The 18,074-nt window shown below is 32.2% G+C and overlaps 1 protein-coding gene across 3 annotated transcripts; it reads left to right on the top strand.

Moving 5' to 3' along the window:
* The first annotated feature begins 741 nt into the window (after positions 1-741).
* Positions 742-17,502, top strand: LOC130636383 (E3 ubiquitin-protein ligase RNF13-like). Of its 3 annotated transcripts, XR_008982261.1 has the most exons (12): positions 742-890; positions 4,403-4,476; positions 7,376-7,465; positions 7,939-8,067; positions 8,609-8,690; positions 9,578-9,615; positions 10,040-10,080; positions 11,511-11,616; positions 12,199-12,292; positions 15,106-15,186; positions 15,500-16,012; positions 16,154-17,502. XR_008982261.1 is itself a non-coding variant. In XM_057446083.1 (11 exons), exons 2-11 carry the CDS (start codon positions 4,411-4,413, stop codon positions 15,745-15,747), a joined length of 975 nt encoding a protein of 324 aa, XP_057302066.1. In that variant the 5' UTR covers positions 742-890; positions 4,403-4,410; the 3' UTR covers positions 15,748-17,502. The 3 variants fall into 3 exon arrangements, 2 of the variants coding, with proteins under 2 accessions (XP_057302066.1, XP_057302068.1); XM_057446083.1 differs by having other exon boundaries at positions 15,500-17,502; XM_057446085.1 differs by having other exon boundaries at positions 778-905; positions 15,500-17,502.
* Positions 17,503-18,074: the final 572 nt, after the last annotated feature.

Here is an 18,074-nt window from a genome sequence, read left to right as displayed (position 1 = left end):
TTTTCTTCATGAAAATATATCTTCTCTGTGATTGAAGATATAAAAAAATATAATATGAGATATAAAATATCCTGAAAAAAGAAATAACGCAATTCTGAAGCATTTTAAATTACTTGTGTCTAAGCTGGGCGCCCAAATTAGATGTCCCCAAAATCGGTATACCGATGTCAAGCCCTTGGATATATTACATGAAGTATAGATAGATAGATAGATGTGCATATTTTACATGGCTAGCCTCACAAATATCGAGGGATATACCCTGTCTATTATTTCCAGGAGGGGCCATGGCGTAGATGGAGAGTCCTAGAGTATTTAATGCTCATTTTGAGCTACGCAGACCCAATTAGAGCCCGCGCTCTACCAGACAACTCCCGGCAACATCCAACGGCCCACACAGTGTGCCATCTTCCCAATTTCCCTCACATGGCTTGGGTTAACCCGGGGCTATGGTAACATTCACTCGCCCATGCTGAATCGCCGTCAAGAGGAATCGAACCCCGGTCTCCCGCACAGAGTACGAGAGCTATAACCACTAATCTACGGCGCCACATATCAAGTATTGTCGTCTTTTCTTTCTAATTCACAATGGAAAAATAAATAACTTCTGAATTTTGAGAGAAATTAGGCTACACGAAGGTAAAACATTTCTGATTGACTTTTTTAACAAATATAGTGGGGATATCGAAAGTTTGCCACTAAATAAATTTTCGAAAATGAAAGGTCAAAAAAAGTTTGCGGAAAGTTTCACTAAGTTTGGCGCGCCATGCCGATACGTTATAACAAGCACGAGATGATCGATGCAGCCGGCATGTTTTTTTGTCAAAAACAAAACAAAACAAAATGATTCTCTGGTTAGCAACTTTGGAATAAAGAACTAGCTAACTAAATAGGTAGCTATCTTGCTAGTAAGCTATATAACTACCCATCAGTTTTACTTCTAGATATTTTTGTATGCTCACTCTTTATGTAGCTACTGGCTAGGTACAAGTACAGAAGTAGGACGCCTGAACTACATTTTTCCAGGAAATTAACGATCACAAAATTAGCACGAAGGAAATTAACGAAAATGCCTAAAGAAACTTGTAAACCAGAATTTATTTAATGCAATTAAGCTTCACTGACTTCAATAGCATTAAATTTTTGCTAATAATACAGAGTTATGGCATCATCTCCAGGTTTTTTTAAAACAATACATGAAATCACAGTCCCGATATTTATTTGTGTGGGCATCCAAGTGATTATGTAATGGCCAATGCGCGCGCAGAAATGGAGGTAAAAAATGTAGACAAACCAAGCAAACACGGAGGAAAATGTTCAAAACAAACAAAATCCACAATAAAAACGTGGCAGAAATTCAGATTTCAACATTTACTCACTATATGTTTTAACCATGCTATACTTGCACAATTTTATTTTAACATTCGCACAAATGAAACATGCATTCAAAGCTTGACTTCTTTGCGTACCGCTCCAAGCACAGCATCTATGTGCAATCTTTGTTGTCACTTTTATGCTTGTTTAGCAAAGTAATTTTCAGAAAGGGATTACGCAAAGTAGACATCTAATCTATGCTTTGAGAAAGCGATTGTTTAACTATAATTTGAACCATAACATGTGCATTAACGAATGGTGCTTTGCACTAGCACGAATGATGACATAAACCCTCGTGAATTGAGCATTTGTCTCTTTTCATTTTTTTATTGTAGTAACTATGATTTTTCCAAGGTATTGGCTATTCATGAATCCTATAACACAGCAGTTAGTCGATCTTTTTCCTTATATTCGCTTTGCTAGCCTTGAGTTTTTCTGCACTAATGTTTCGTTACCTCCATTTCTGAACACGCATCTTTTTTGGATAGCATTACGTAATGTTATTTCATGCGCGCTGGAAAAACATGGCACTATGATTGAGTGTATTGCTGGCAAAATAGGTAGCTAATTATTATAGCTAATCACTGATGCCATCCTTGAAAATATGTTTACTGTAACCAGCAGCATGACTGGATGCGTACATACATCTTATATGGCTTTTTAAAACTATATAATACATTTCCTAGACAAACTACGGTGCCGACTCATCAGAAACGCTGCAAAAACCACAGAGTTGTTGGACGTCTACTAGTGTTTTTAAAAAACTTAAAATTTCGCCTGAAGAAACCCAAATTAACCCAAAACAACATTTTTTTAAACATTTATTTCTATGTATATGTATATATAATTTAATGTCAAGCAGTGATAGTGGAAGACTGTTTTTTATATTATTAATTCGATAAATATCTGTAATAAAATCCCACAAATAATAAACTGTAAGTACGACGACAAAATAGCACCTTCCTTCTTCTCGACAAATTTAAAGGAAACAATGAGCTCGGTCGGGTCCAGGCTTTTCCTAATTACAGACAAAAACCCTGAGAAAAAGCCCGAAAAAAATGCCTGCTGCCCCCTCGTATATACAGCGTTTTCGGCGAGTCAGCACCCTCGTCTAGACAACTGTACAAATTCTCTCATAAAAAAATTGACTTGGAGGAAATTGGAGAAAAGCTTTATACTGAAGGTGTGACTCCTTATAGATGAGTTTTAATGTTTGCATTTTTACAGGATTCTTGCGCATGTGCAGAAAAAGTCAAAAAAATTGACAGGCAAAAAAATGCAGACCTTAGGTGAAAAAAGTTAAATTATGGTTAAAAACTTTTGTACTGTGGATACTAACACCTTTTATCTGAGATACAGTACAGTCCAAATGTAAGTATAATTGTACAGTCAACTTGCAAAAATAATTTGTTCAAAAAAACAATAGGATAGCGAGTTCCTTTCAAATTGCGGAAAAATAATTGCTTCGTAAAAAAACAAAAGCATAGCAAGAAACATTGTTTATAAACAATACTCTGCGAGAGAAAAAATTAAACGCGAAGGGCATTGAATTTTTATTTTTTTTAACAACAAAACTAATTATAGTACCGCGATTTTAATCTCGATATATACACAAGCACTCTTAAAAAACAACAAATCCAATGATCTAAGGATTTTTTAAAAAAACTAATGCTTCAAAACTTTTAGTAATACTTCTTTATCGTCGAAACATATTTGTTAACATGCAAAACTTTTAAAAGTTCTTTTTATAAAGGGCAACATTTAGCAACGCAAACCAAAAAACCCTACGTTCTGGACTTTTCCCTTCACGATAAGATTTCGAAAACAAATTAAATTTTAACACTGGAGAAAGAAAAAATCTAAAAATATAACTTTTGACATTCTGGAAAGTTCAAAACACTCATTGTGAGAACATTTTTTTTTAAATTTTAATACCAAAGAAAGAGTATAAAATTTTTAAAACACATCGAAAAAACCTTTTCTATAGTGGTTTTTCGCTTTTAAACTTTTAAAATGCAATCTAAAAAAACATTTCTATCGCGGTTTTTCGTTTTTAAACTTTTAAAATACTATCTAAAAACATTTCTGTCGCCGCTTTTTGTTTTTAAACTTTTAAAATGCGATCTAAAAAAACATTTCTATCGCGGTTTTTCGTTTTTAAACTTTTAAAATACTATCTAAAAAACATTTCTATCGCCGCTTTTCGTTTTTAAACTTTTAAAATGTGATCTAAAAAAACATTTCTATCGCCGCTTTTCGCTTAAATTTTTTTAAACGCTTCTAAAACGCAATCTAAAAAAGCTTTTCTATCAAAGTTAAAGTTTTGTTAAAATTTAATGATTTCTATCACTTAAAAGCTTTATTTAACCCGCGCAACCAACAATACCTTCTCGCTAGTTTATTTAGTTTCCACGCAAATCTTTTATTTAATAAACTATTAAACAATGGCTCTTCGTGTCACATTGGTAGAGTTGATAACATTTGCAATTATGCTATTGGGAATAGTTATGTTAACACTATTTAACAATAGTTACGTGCTGTTATAATAAGCTATTGTTTCTTCAATAATCCTTTGTTTATTACGCACAAGTTAATGACTTACAAGACTCACGAGATAATTAGTCAGAAAAAAAGACAAACAACTATTGCCTCCAAGAAAAAAGTGTGGAACTTAAGCGTGCGCGTACGCTTACATCTGGACTGTACTGTATGATCTAAATCTAAACTGCAGGCAAGCTATATATTAATTTCAAGATCAAAAGATGCATATACCTGAAAAAAAAGGTTTGGAACATGGCTTACCGCCTGCATTATTTCGCCTGTCGATCTGCGTAAGAGGTCTGGGGATTATAAACAACATGCGTCACAATGAAACTTGTCAATAAGAAATATATATCTGACTGTCTGTTAAAAGTGGTTACACACACCTTCATTCTTCCCACTATTAGTCAGTTATTTCAATAATCAAACCTGTGGATTACATTCACAAGTTTACAACTAGTCTGATACTAATTCCTCCATCCTTTTTTAGAAAAAGATATGCATAATTATATACTCTTGGTGTTGGTAACACAAATTACCAGTGTGGATGGCTATGTTAAAGCGGTAATCATATTTTTTAGTTTTATCCATGTTAAACACTTGTTTATTTAACCCATATAATATAATTATTAAATTGATGAGTTTGTAGATATATAATCTGTGGCCGTGATTGTGACTCTTATAGTCTCTTCCTGACTGGATATAGTTGAAATTTAATCAATAAAAGTGGGTTTAGTCTGAATGATGTAAGTGTATAAATATTTGCACCTTTTTCTAATTAAAACAACTGCTTAAAGGTGTTTATGTCTTCTTAAGTCCTGGAATTTGCCTTTTTGGGGATTTTACCAATTTCCAGTAAATGTTCCAGAGTCAAAAAACATATTTGCCAACAGTGATATTATCATAAAATTATTTCTTATTCCAGCACTTAAAATATTTTATCCCTGGCCATGGTAACTGCTAAGAATTCTTAATAAGCAAATTAATTTTTTTTGTTGCTTAAAAATAAAAATTAAACCTTGTAACTATACTTATGAGGCGACTCCAACTTAATTAGTTGTTCTGCGGGCCCGACCGAAAAAAAAGTTTTAAACAAAAAAATTTTGAGAAAAAACACATTTTCTCATCCCATCTCGTGAAAATATAATGAGCTTAGAAGATAATCAATGATGTGTTGGTTGAATGTCAATCTACAATTTTCTATTAAACAAAGTGAATCATTAATGTTAATTGCTGTTAAGGCCACTTGCAGTTAATTCTTGGCTTATGGTAATTTGTTCCGATGAAACTAAAATGTGCGATGCACAAATTTTATATTTGCAAAAATAGTTATGTGGTTAAACGAAATTTTAAATTTTTATGTGATTTATAACAAAAAAGCTATTAATATTGTCTTAACACCCTCCTTCGTTATGATTATTATATATGATTGAAATTATGCTAGCTAAAATGTAATGCTGCAAGACTTTTAGTTGATACAATATAGACAAAAAAATAAAGCTAAGATAGAATACGCTTGTAGTAACACCCTCCTCCATTATGAATTTTAAAGTAATAATTTTAATGCTGCGTAAGACTTTCTTTCAACTAAACTATAGTCTGAAAAAGATTTTGCACTAAAATTTAGATTTTCTTATAAGACTGTGCAAAAGACATAAAAGAACAGTATTTTTTTTTATCAAAATCTCTTTTCTGTTTTTTTTTATTATTTAAGTGGGAGAAGAATAACTTGCTGTGTAAATTTCGAAACAGCGCAAATATAACTTGTTGTATAACTTTTAAAAAATCACAAGTATATTATGTATAACTTTCAAAGCAGCACAAGAGGAATATTCTTGCTGCATAACTTTTAAAAACAAATTTTTGAGCATGCAAGTATTTTAATCTTTTCACCCTGACAACTAGTTATTATGATAATTCAAAACAAGAGAACAAATATCCAAACATTTTTTATAGTGAGACAAATTATTATAAAATGCATAGAAAAATATGCTTGTCGTAACACCCTCCGCCATTGTTATTTTAATTTTTTTTTGTTCTACATTCTCAATAAATTTATTTTTATTTTGCTGACCGACAGACCATAAGCTACCGTCGACTTCGCCCATAGAACAACTAGTTAAGTTAGAGTGTCCTTATGGGACAAATTTATGTAATGCTAACTCCCTAATTCTAAACAAAATCAAGAACGAAAAGAGCTTTTTAAAAAATTTAAAAAAGACTTTGTTAGCTAACTTTTTAAGCTCTATAATATAAGTCCAACATCATTTTATACCTCGGGTTTCCTTTAACTGTATAAAAAATGCTAGTGTGAGAATTTTTTTAAATCATTTTTTCCTTTCCTGAAAGGAAAAAATGTTACGCAACAATCATATGCACAGAATGTTTTGCCATTGCTCATTTATAATTTAATTTTTGCCACATGCTTTTGAGGGGCCTGTTTTATTTTTATTACAATGTACACACACGCTACTATAAATAAACCTTCTGCACATTCTCATGTTTTTTAAAAAGGAATGAATTTAACACTGTTACACTCATAGGGGCTCTATAAAGTGAATTAAAACATCAAAAAATTATTAAATAAAAATGAGGAAATATATAATTTAACAACATAATAAAAATTGGCATTTATTTTGCAATTGATATTTTAAATGGTCTATAGTTTTAAATGATCTCAGAGTTTTGGGTTATACAATTTATAGCTACGCTATTGATTAACCATGTTTTTGCATAAATTTCGAAACTGTCTTTAATGAATACAGAATTAGTTGCTGGTCAATTTGACCATTCCTTTTTGAATCCTGATGGTCCAATCAGCTATTATTTTAGGCACTGTATTCTCTTGAAAGGTAAGGTTTCCAAGAAAACGCTTCAATAACAGTACTTCATAAAAATTTTATAAATGTGTTTGCCAAGTTTTATTCTTGCAAAAAAGTAAAAAAAATAGAAATTTAGATATACTTAACACAAATTATTTGACATAAAAACATGAGAGGTTTGTCATCAAAAAATAACAAATGTCCTGGATTGTACTGAAATTAAAGTTTTGAATTTGTATAGTCACTTGTGCTTGATTTTTAAACACACCAGTTAAGATGTTAGCCTCAGCCAATTTATTTTTAATAATCAAGTCATTCATTTCTGACATCACACAAATCTAACATAGTAATCTAATTTGTTTTAAAACACCTGCAGTGTTATGTTTATGTCAATTTTATTTTATAATTATGAAATTTTAGATCATTGCAGGTTTGTAATGCAATCTTTCCGTGCTGATTTTTTTTTTTTTTTTGAAAATTTAATTTATTATTAATTTATTTTTTTTGTCTATGGTGTTTATAGGCAGATTCCCATATTTATAAAGTTTTCACTTGCCTAGTATTCGGATAGTAACTGGATAGATAAATACATTACAATAATACAAAAACAGGACAATAAAGGACATGTTTGTGTTTTTTAGTATCCACCAAGGTCATCTAATCTCACTATACAGCAATTTAGCGACAAAGAAGCAGAATTTGGTCCTGAAATACCTGAGGAGGGTTTACAAGTAAGTTTCTTCAGATTACTGGTCTTTTCAGATTGTTGATGATCATTATAAAAAAAATTCAGTTGTGCTTCCTACTGGATCAGCCCTTGTTTTTTTGTTTTTTTTGTTTCAAAATCATTTTTGCACATCTGCACATTATAAATATAGATAATATATCGGGGAATATCCTTCTACTCACTCTGATCCTAATGGGTGAGTATATAATCAGTGTGATTAAATTAATGCAGAGATATTTTGCGTATCACTAGCATACTACCCGGCAGAGAGTCACTGCCAGGCTAATAAATTGCAAGCCAATCAGAAGAATCTGCCAGGCAGTATATAAGTGGGTCACTGCGGTAGTATGTTAGTGTGTCATTCCCACGCAGTTCGTTGATGATGTGCAAAGTAGCTTTACCTCAAATTGATCCTAAATTTTATATGCCTTAGGGAGGTTTATTTCGATAGAGTTATGATAATGCATCTGCTTTTAGGGCCAATTATTTCTTGCAAGACCTTTAAATGCATGCCAATCTGTGTTTCCAGCAGTTGTTTCATCACATCATGCATTCCTTTTAATAAAAGAATCATCTTCTCAGCAGTCCTGTTCTTATGCAAAACAGGTATGTGATAGTAGAAATTTTAAGTTGTTTTGCCAGATTAACAGCCTTTTTTGTTATACCCTTTCTTTGTTGCTGTAAATTTTCAAGTAAATATTAACCAATGACAAAAGGCATATAAAATGATTTTGTTGAACACCACCCTTAAAATGCAGCAGTAATCAGAAGTATAGTTTTTTGTATGTAGCATTTATTAGAAAACGGACTGAAAGTCACAGTCAAGAAAAAATAAGTGACAAGGAAATGATACATGTTGTTTATGACAACATAAATTTGTACCTTATATTAAATTTTTTTTTGATTTAATGTTTAATTAAAAAACAAATTTGTAGTAAAAGAATAACATTTGTTTGTTTTTACTCATTTTGTATTTTAAAAATTAAAAACCCTAATAAATACTGCACCTAAAATTTGCAATAAAACTTGGTTTGTATCAGAGGAAAATAGAATTGGGGTCTTTGTTTTGCCATTAAAATTCTGAAAATAAATTCTTAATTTCTTCCCTTCAAGTAATAATACTTATACAATAGATCATTAATTTTAGGTGTTCAATGCACAAAAAGCTGGATATGAAGCAGCAATAATTTATCGGAATTCGCCAAGTTCAGATATTGCAACAATGAGTGGTATGTTTATTTATAAGTTTGGTAAAATCATTACCAAAATATGTGACAGTAAGCTTCGAAATTAGGTGATATCTTTTTTACAATGTTACAACATACCTCTGCCTTGATTTTGAGGGGTTGTAGAACCCAATTCTCAACTTTACTGTAATAATATCTTCACAACTAAAAAACTAAACGATGGAACAATTGATGTAAGGTTTGTGTAGAAAATAATTACATTGTCATGGTAGACTTAGGTGTTCACGTGTTTAGGTTTTTTATGTTAAAAAAACTGTTAGACACAGAAGAATAATATTTCCTGCATTTCACTATTGGGAACTATTAACTGACTGCAGGAAATGTTATAAAAGCATGTGTTGCCTCTCACTTTCATCATTAAAATTTTTTATATTATAAAATTTCCAGTTTCTGTTTTTTCTTTGCAGTTTACAACTATAATAAGTGTATTTACAAATGACATAAGAGACGCTGCTATTTTGAAATCACTATAAACATCTTTTTATGATGAGAGTAGGACCAAAGATGCGCGCACAGTGAGACTAGCTCAATTTTTAAAAGTGCTGCAAAAACACATTCTGGCAATTTGGCAGTAAAAGACACACGGGAAACATAATTCGTCCACGTCTTGCAACTTTTTAAATATAATAAACCTAAACATTCAACACCTGTACCTGCAATGACAATGTCATTATTTTCTACACAAACTTTATAAAGTCATGCCATAAGACACCTGACTTAACAATTAGTTTAAATGTTTATTGTGAATGAAGATAAGCTCTCCAACCATAGGGTTATATAGCCCTCTAGGGTTTGCCTACTTTCAGGAATACTGCATGTAAGCTCTTTTATGTAATTGCATTCTACAAACACCTTATTTTATGTTTCAGGTGAAGGCTCTGGTATTTCAGCAGTATGTGTGCATTATGTAAGCCTTTTTTTTGTAGTGGTTGAAGTACCTTAAGCAAAGGTCAATTTCAGTAAATTTAATCATAAAAACTTTTTTATAAACTTTTTGAAAAAAATTTTTTTTTGTGTTTATACTTTTAGTAAGAAATCATAACTTTTTGGAACCAGGAATTGGTCATTTTGCTATGAGACACTAAATGTTGAGCATCCAATATAATTAAAATTGAAACTATTGTATGGTTGGCATAATTTTACTTTGGACTTAACTAGATACCACTGAATTTAGTAAAGCAACCCATTAAGAAACTAAAATAACTGTAGAAGTTAAGAAACTGTTGAAATTGTGGATGCCGAGCAGGTTTTTTTTATAAAGAAGAAGTTTAGTATACTGACCGGGGGGTTTTATAAAGGAAAAATGTAGTATGCTTTAACATGTTTTTTAGGAATCTGGTATCGCATTACAGGATTATTTATTTTACACAAAGTAAGTTCCGTAATGTTCATTTGCAAAAAGATTTTTTCCTCATTGAGGATCACAAGTTTGTTGGAGTTATAGAAAGTTCAATTACAGGAAGTTGGACTGTTTGTGGAAATTGTTATTGTTTTGATCGTTTTCAGTTATACTGCCTTTACACTTAAGTTTAAGGATTCAAAGAAATTGATCTGCATTTAAACAAAAACATAGGTAACCTAATGTAAACATATAAAATTTAAAATTATGACCTGACTCTGCTAATTATCCTTTTATTTTCATAACTTATCTTTTTCTTTCCTCAAAATTTCTAATCACTGTAGAAAATCTTTTTTTGGCGAAGGTTTCAAAAATTCATTACATTTAAAATAAAATTTTAAATAGAGATAGTATTTTAGATAGAGATGTTATTTTTTATCAAAATTGAACCAATTAAATGTCAAATTAAGTAAAAACCGGTTTCACGCTTTGATTAATTAAATTCTTCACAGATCAAGACAGTGATAGCGCAGAAATTTACCATAATAACTTCTTTCAATCATTCGCTTCTGATATAGAACACATTTAAATAACACATTTACACATTCATAAGCCACCTTTCAAAAAATTTAAGAAATTTTGCTAGTTGTAAAAAAAGTTAGGACCAAAAATTAAAGTTTGATATAAAGAAAATATAAGGATTTACCAGCAAGTCAATATTCTCATCATTTTTTGTGGTAGATTGAAAAAGTCGAAAGTTTTAGATGCCTGATTTATCAGACCTTGACCATTCACACATTATATTGTCAATTTTTCCAGGACTCTTCACTCACTCTTCCCATGTAAGCAATCATAATTATTTGGTAGACCTCCCCCTAAATTATGTCATCATCTTCTTAATTTCCTTTTCCTTTGAAAAATACTTTGGAAACGAAACTAAATAAAGTGATCAAAAACTTTGTGAGAAAATTAAGACCTAACCCCAACTTCTAACCCTAACGTTTTTTTACAAGCAATCTGAACAGTTTTCATGAAACAGAAACGAAATAATGAAAATAAAACTCTAAGAAATACTCTTGTTATCACACCCATTATGCATTATGCAAAGATTAATTTCGCGAACGGTTATGTTGAGATATTTCTCGAATATTGTTTTCGCGAACGAACCATTTTCGTTTTTTGGTGAAGAATTATTTTGCGAAGGGATCCTTCTGAAAATCTATTAATTTGGCATAGAATGACTCCATTGTTTTTATTAACTCTAAAAAAAATTACCCAGGAAAACAAGGGAAAAAAATAAAATTGGTGGATAACAATTTATTTATTTCTAGTAATTTTGCGAAGATTTATTTTCGGGAATTAACCCTTTCCAGTGATTCTCGTGCAAACAAAATTCTCACAAATATGGATAAAAATTTGCAAACTAAGGAACCCAGGTAATACTATTTATTTTTTTTATTTAGTTCAATAATACGGATATCAGGCATACCAACAATACCTTTGCAGTTGTATTTGGTGCCCTTCGCAGTGGTTGTTGGGATTTGTTTTTTCTTTATGTTTGTTTTCAGTGTAAGTAAGAATGCCGTTTGCTTTTTTCGATACTTTTTATTAAGATTGGCACTGGATAGCAGTACACTTGTAGTTGGCTTATTTACATGTAAATAATTTTTTGTAAACACATGTGAATGTATTAAAAGCTTTATAGAATTCCTGTTTAAGCATTAAAAATGTGTAAATGTGTTTTGATGGATTTTTACGATGATACCTGCAGTACTTTTTGAGAATTGAAGAAATTCCACATACTAAAATGCCTTATTATTTGGTCTGCCACCAGCTATAATTTAAAATTAGCCTGGCGTTGCTTACTGATGTGAGAAAAAAACACTTCTAGCTGTATTTCCGAACTCTTATTTACAACAATACTAACACCGACCCTAATTTAACACCGATCTTGATATTAACTAGTGCTCCTTTAATGATGTTTTTAAATATTTTTTCTTTTAATTTATTGATGAGCACCATTCATCCACACTGTTGCAAACACCAACATTATTACGATTATTGTAAAGAAACAATAAGATATTTGGATTGTTCACCACACAGCTGTCTGAACCATCATGTGTTTATTAATCTTTGTGCTTTTTTCTCTAGCTTGGTCGTTATTGTCGTTATCGTGTCAGACAGAAGCGTGCCAGGTTGTCGCCAGCAAATTTGAAGAAAATTCCTACAAAAAAGTTTAAAAAAGGTATTTCTGCAAAATAGCAATTATAGTCCCTTGGTAGGAGATTGTGTTACAAAGTCACCCAGGAATGCAAAAGAATTAGGAAATGCATAAAAAGGCTTGCCATACCTCCTCAAAAACCCCTTAATTAAAAAGTCTCCTTAAAACTGTTCCGTATTCTCCAACAATAGTTACTTTATTTGGAATCTTATCCTTAAAATCTCCTCAAGTTTATTTAAACATTTTATTAAAATTTGCTAGTTTAAATTTAATGACATTTGACTGTCTTAGGGGCAAATTCTAACCCCCTGAACATATTGTGGGTATATTTCTTGATTAAGCAATCTATTCAACGGCTTTGAAAGTTCTGAACAATCCTATAAACAATCTTATAAGGGGTATTGTCAACCTGTGATTGGCAGGTTTCATGCGAGTGAAGATTTGGTTCGGCTAGTCTAAGCGTTCTAATCATTGAGGCGGGTATTGCTGGTCTGGATTCTACGGAAAGAATTCTTCAGTGAAAGCAATACAATCGTGGGGTCAGGGTTGCAAAGTGTCTGTATGAAACAATGCAGCGAAAAAATGGACATTCTGGTGTGAAGTGTATTGAGTCTGAAAGATTCGAGAAATTGTTACATAAAAGGAAAGCACAATTTTTGATTGATGCCTTCCAATCGATGGATCACCTTTATTCTACTTTAGAAGGATTTTACACCAAACTTTGAACCCAGGAATTTTGTTTTGTGGCAAAGTTTGACTTGACATGATGCAAATTCTGTTAGACTTTGTTAAAGCTAGACGTGTTGGCGATTGAAACCTTAGCTTAGAAGCCACAAGCAACAAATGCTCATTTGCGTACATGTTTACGATCGATTTAACCATGAAAGACACTTCAGATACTACTGGGCTAGTCAACAACAACTCCAAACAAGGTTTCCATCAAATTTACCAAGAATATCAAATAAAAATTTTTCTACTAGACGAAACGAAGGAACATTTAACATGCTGCCTGTTGGTCAAGTAATGAAGCAAACAAACCGTGATCAAACGGGATCAGGATGTAACAAAGCAGTATCAATATCAGTTCAACGCTGGAGATTTTTCAGTCTTCATATTGCCACACTTGCTGCAGATATGAGAAGGACCATTGACTTGGACAGTTCGAAAAGCTTAACAAAGGACCTTGGTGTCAAGAGGACGAAGTGTGATGAAGAGCATGTTCTAAATTGCTGTGATGTTATATGTGAATAATTTGACACTTATCTTTATGGTTTAGATTTTTGGTATTAGATGAAAGTTCAAATGGATGGGCATTTATTATTTCAAGTTTATGTTTTATAAAGTACATCCCACCTTAAATGTTTCTAAAAACTAGCTGAGCAAATCCATATCTGATAAGCACAAGTATCGTCTCTCTTTTATCTGGTATAACAACAACTGAGGATGTACAAAATATTTTATTAAACGCCCAGAATGTCGGTAGACCATGCTTGGATGGAGTCGAGACTAACAATGTTGGATTTTATGATGTTACAAGGAAAAAAAAACCCTGAAAACATTTGATACAAAGACGTCAACCATCAAAGTGATGGTTGACGATGGTTGACGTTCAAAAGTTTGCCATGACAGAGAGGCTATTTTAAAGTTACTCTCCATCCAACCATGACGAAATTTGGATCTGAGGGAAGTTATGCAATATGAACTTGGTGCGTTGCCACTACCCCTGGCAAATTGTGGTAGTACTCTTCGAAAAAAAATAAGTCAAAGCCCTTCAAGCGTTTGCAATCTGCGATATTAGAGATTAGCAGGGTATTAGATACAGTTTTACTTCAAAAACTAGGAAAAAGGCCCTAAAAAGCAGCCACATTCCGAATAAACCAGACGGTTGTGGTTGGCAAGTGATGAACCGCAGCCTTGAATTACAGTGGATTGTGAAGAGACCAGACCATTTACCACCTGTTCATGCAAGAAGATGACTTGCAGCACAAACCAATGTCAATGCTTTTCTTTGAATGCAAAAATTGCCAAAACGGAGAGATGATGGTGATGAGCTAAACGACTGCGAAGGTAGTAGAGATGTTGACGGTGAGGATCTTAGTGAGAAAGAAAATGACAGCGAGAAAGACAGTGACTGGATGAATATTATAACAATTTTTGTTTGGTTTGCTCCAATTATATTCTTCTTTTTCCGAGAATCAAAAAATTAATACATAATTTACAGCACTACATGTTTTTAAATCGTTTATTGTCTATTTATCTACTCTTCATAAAACTCTTCCATTATTTGCAACAGTAATCACATAAAGACAGTGTATAAAACGATATTCTCCATAGAAAACTTCTAAAATCTCACCACAGTCAAAAGTATAATATATTTACATATCATTACCCATTACCTATAAAACTTTGTAAATGCTCTCAAAAGAACTTTTATATCAATTTGTACGTCGATGAAGTTTTTTGGGAGTTATAAAAATCATTAAATGTCTAAATTTTTGCTCACATTAGCACTTTTTACGAATACATTTTATTCCATGTTTAAAAGCCTATCTGCAGATGTATGTTCTGTTCAACTTTTAAAGCTGCAGCACAAGCAAATTTTGAGATATTGACCTTTTTGTAAGTTCCGTATACCAGCCCTGGGAAACTGACTTTTATATTCCGGTCTTTAAAATGCACACTCACAAGAAAATTCAAAATGGGAAACATAATTTTCCTGAAACGTCAGACACATACAGACACTATGGACAGTAGAATTTGCTCCTAACATAACCAAATCCCCCCTAGCTCCTGGACTAATACCCCTGATTTTGTATAATATACTTTTATCCTTGCAGGTGATGAGTATGATATGTGCGCGATATGTATTGAAGAATACGAAGAAAATGATAAAATTAGAATATTACCCTGTAACCATGGTAACTATATTTTTATGTATGGAGGACGGTGAGGCGAAAAATGTCGTGACCAGCCCACTTCGGCTTTGCAAGATTATCAAAAGGGATAGATAGATGGTCAAAGTTTGACATTGTTAAAATAATTAAAAAAAAACAGAAAAAATTCTTGTAGTCAGTCTACACCGTGTCTATAAAAAAAAACCCTGTTTAATTGTAGTAGCGTTAATGGGGGAAACATAGTAAATTGACTTGATCATTTTTTAAAAGAGCTTTTAATAAGGCTGTATCTATTTCTGTATTCCCTGCGGAGTAAGAGTTTTATGTTTTTATTTAGCTTACCATTGTAAATGTGTAGACCCATGGTTAACATCGGGTAAAAAGCTCTGTCCAGTGTGCAAACAACCCGCTGATCCAGAGAAGAAAAAGAAAAGAAAAAATAAACATTTAGAGCCTTTTGATAATGCTAGTACGGGTTCGCAGCAAACAGCTACGGAGGAGAGTGCAGAAGAATCAACGGACGAGCGAACGCCTTTATTATCCAGCACACAAGAAGTGCGCCATTCAGGCGCTATTGATGTTTAAGGGGATTGTAATTATTATTATTTCTGTGAAAACGTCAAGTCAAACGTCTAACACAAATTGCACAAATACATGATGACGTCAGTAAAATAGACATTCATGACGTCATTTTCAAGGAGAATTTATTTTTATGTAAAAAATTTAGTACGTTTTTGAAGTGTTTTCTGGAAAGGTCTTAAGATGGGAGAAGGGCAGGAGGGAGTATCTCATATTACCGGAAATTGCATTGAAATTGAAAAGAAATCTGCAAATAATTGGTTTCAAAGAGGTAAGGAAATATCGCTAGTATTTGTTTTTTTCTAAAAAAACATTTTAAAAAGAGATATTGGGCACTGAGAAACGTCAAGTTGATTGGCGTAAAGACTTTTAATGTTTAGAGATTTAAATTGTTTTTATCTTTGTTTTGAAGATAATTCGAACAATCGAGACAAACTGTTAACGCCGTGCAGCGCGCCCAGTTATGTTGAGATAGCATTCCAGTCTTCACTTTAGTCTTTATTTTTTTATATTATAATTTTTTGAAGAAGGTGTCTGTTTACGTGTTTCTAATCAAACCTCTGATTAAAAATGGTCAGCTCTATTTTAAACATGGTTTACCATTTTTCAAAGGATCTTAATATTATCAAACTGAAAAGAGAAGATTCCTGAGTACAGGGGGATTTTCACGAAGCGAATTCGACGGCGAATTGTATCTGTGCATGCGCAGTTTTGTTTGTTATGATTTTGCATCGAAATATTCGCTTTGCTGAAAAGTAGAAACAGTTCCTACTTTTTCGCGGCTAAAGGTTTCGCTGCTAGTTGTAGACCAATCAGAACGCGGTTAACCAATGTAAACAATGAATTTGGCGTGTAATTTATTTTGTCGTGAAAATTAAAAAGCGAATTCGCCATCGATTTCGCCGTCGAATTCGCCGTTTAATTCGCTTCGTGGAAACCCCCCTTTACATGTGGTTATTAAGGTCATGTCCCATGTGACGCACAATGGTAATTTTGCAATTATTATGTCGCTTCAAAAAACTCGTTTTTTATATGTAATTAAAGAGGTGCTTTTGCTGCCTCGTGCAGAAAAATAGTGTGATGTAAATATACCTTTGTGTTGATTGTATTAAAGTACGATTTACATTGGTTTGAAGTTATATAAGTTTAGTAATGTAATTTATGTAAATCTTTTTATTTTCGAAAGAATTTGCAAATAAAGTAAATTATATAAAACGCCAACAGTCGTAAAGGAGTGAAAAAATTAAATTTCCTACTTCTAATTTTATCCTTTTTCTCACAGATTTGATCTAAAATTCGTTTCTTAAATTTTTTTTGTAAAAAAAGGAGTGCTGACGAAACGGGGGATGAGGGAAATAAATGAAGGAGCAAGTCCGCCAATTTGTTATTCTCCAATCTAGTTAGTTTAAATTCAAAAGATTTCTACGATAGCGCCAATTTTAAAGGGGGTTTCTCTCGCCCTACGAATTCGTCGGTCATGAAGAATAATGATAGTAAAGGGTATGTAATGAGTATTTGATGGCTGCTTAGAAATCTTTTTTTTTGAAATTTTTTATACTTTCAAATCTACAAAGGCAAAAATTTGGAGGAACAAGATGGCGTTCGCAGTAGATAAATACATTTTTCACGCCTGTTTTTCTTTGGACATTTAATTTAGGATTATTTAGACATGATACCGTACTGTAGATAATGTACATATGCCTATGTATAATAACTGTGATTCTCTGTATAATTTTCTTTTTTAATAAAATCACAAATTGAGTTTCTTTCACTTATTTTTGTATTTAAGCACTGAGTGCAACCTCGATTCCAGGGCCTGTAGCGTTTTTCATATGAGGACGAAGTTTCATCCTTATTTCAAAAAACGCTACAGGCACTGGCATCGAGGTTGCACTGAACAAGGAGCACTGAGTGAGGAAAGTTAGAAATTGACTGGGATTTTCAAAATATTTTTTCAAATTGCCTGCAACATCATTTAAGAATTATTTTCATTTTTTGTATTGGCAAGGATTGTATTTCAAATCTGTTTTCAAGGAATTACTAATAATTTTTTGCAAACTGTTTTATATATATATATGGTTTTATCCATAACGTTTGTATCAAATTTACTTAATTAGAGAGTTCCAGTATAAAATCTCTAAAAAAAAACTGGAAAACATGAGAAATGGAACTTTAGTCAAAAAATGTCTGGTGTTGCAAAGACTTTCTACTAAGTGGAAACTCTGTTGTTCCTACCAGCGAAAATTTGCAATGAACGTAGAGATGATTTTACCTCAAAACAGTAAACTCTCGGTAGCTTTTATACGGAAATAGTTCGATTTAACGAATGTTAA

Source organism: Hydractinia symbiolongicarpus, chromosome 3, assembly GCF_029227915.1.
Source record: "Hydractinia symbiolongicarpus strain clone_291-10 chromosome 3, HSymV2.1, whole genome shotgun sequence".
NCBI lineage: Eukaryota > Metazoa > Cnidaria > Hydrozoa > Anthoathecata > Hydractiniidae > Hydractinia > Hydractinia symbiolongicarpus.
This window is presented reverse-complemented; position numbering and strand designations above follow the sequence as displayed.

Bases quoted from the DNA above. Each gene is read 5' to 3' on its own strand.
- LOC130636383 (XM_057446083.1), top strand. From the start codon at position 4,411: ATGCATAATTATATACTCTTGGTGTTGGTAACACAAATTACCAGTGTG. The intron at 4,477-7,375 runs GTAATCATATTT...TGTGTTTTTTAG, and splicing joins TGGATGGCTATGTTAAAGCG to TATCCACCAAGGTCATCTAA. The intron at 8,691-9,577 runs GTATGTTTATTT...TTTATGTTTCAG, and splicing joins AGATATTGCAACAATGAGTG to GTGAAGGCTCTGGTATTTCA.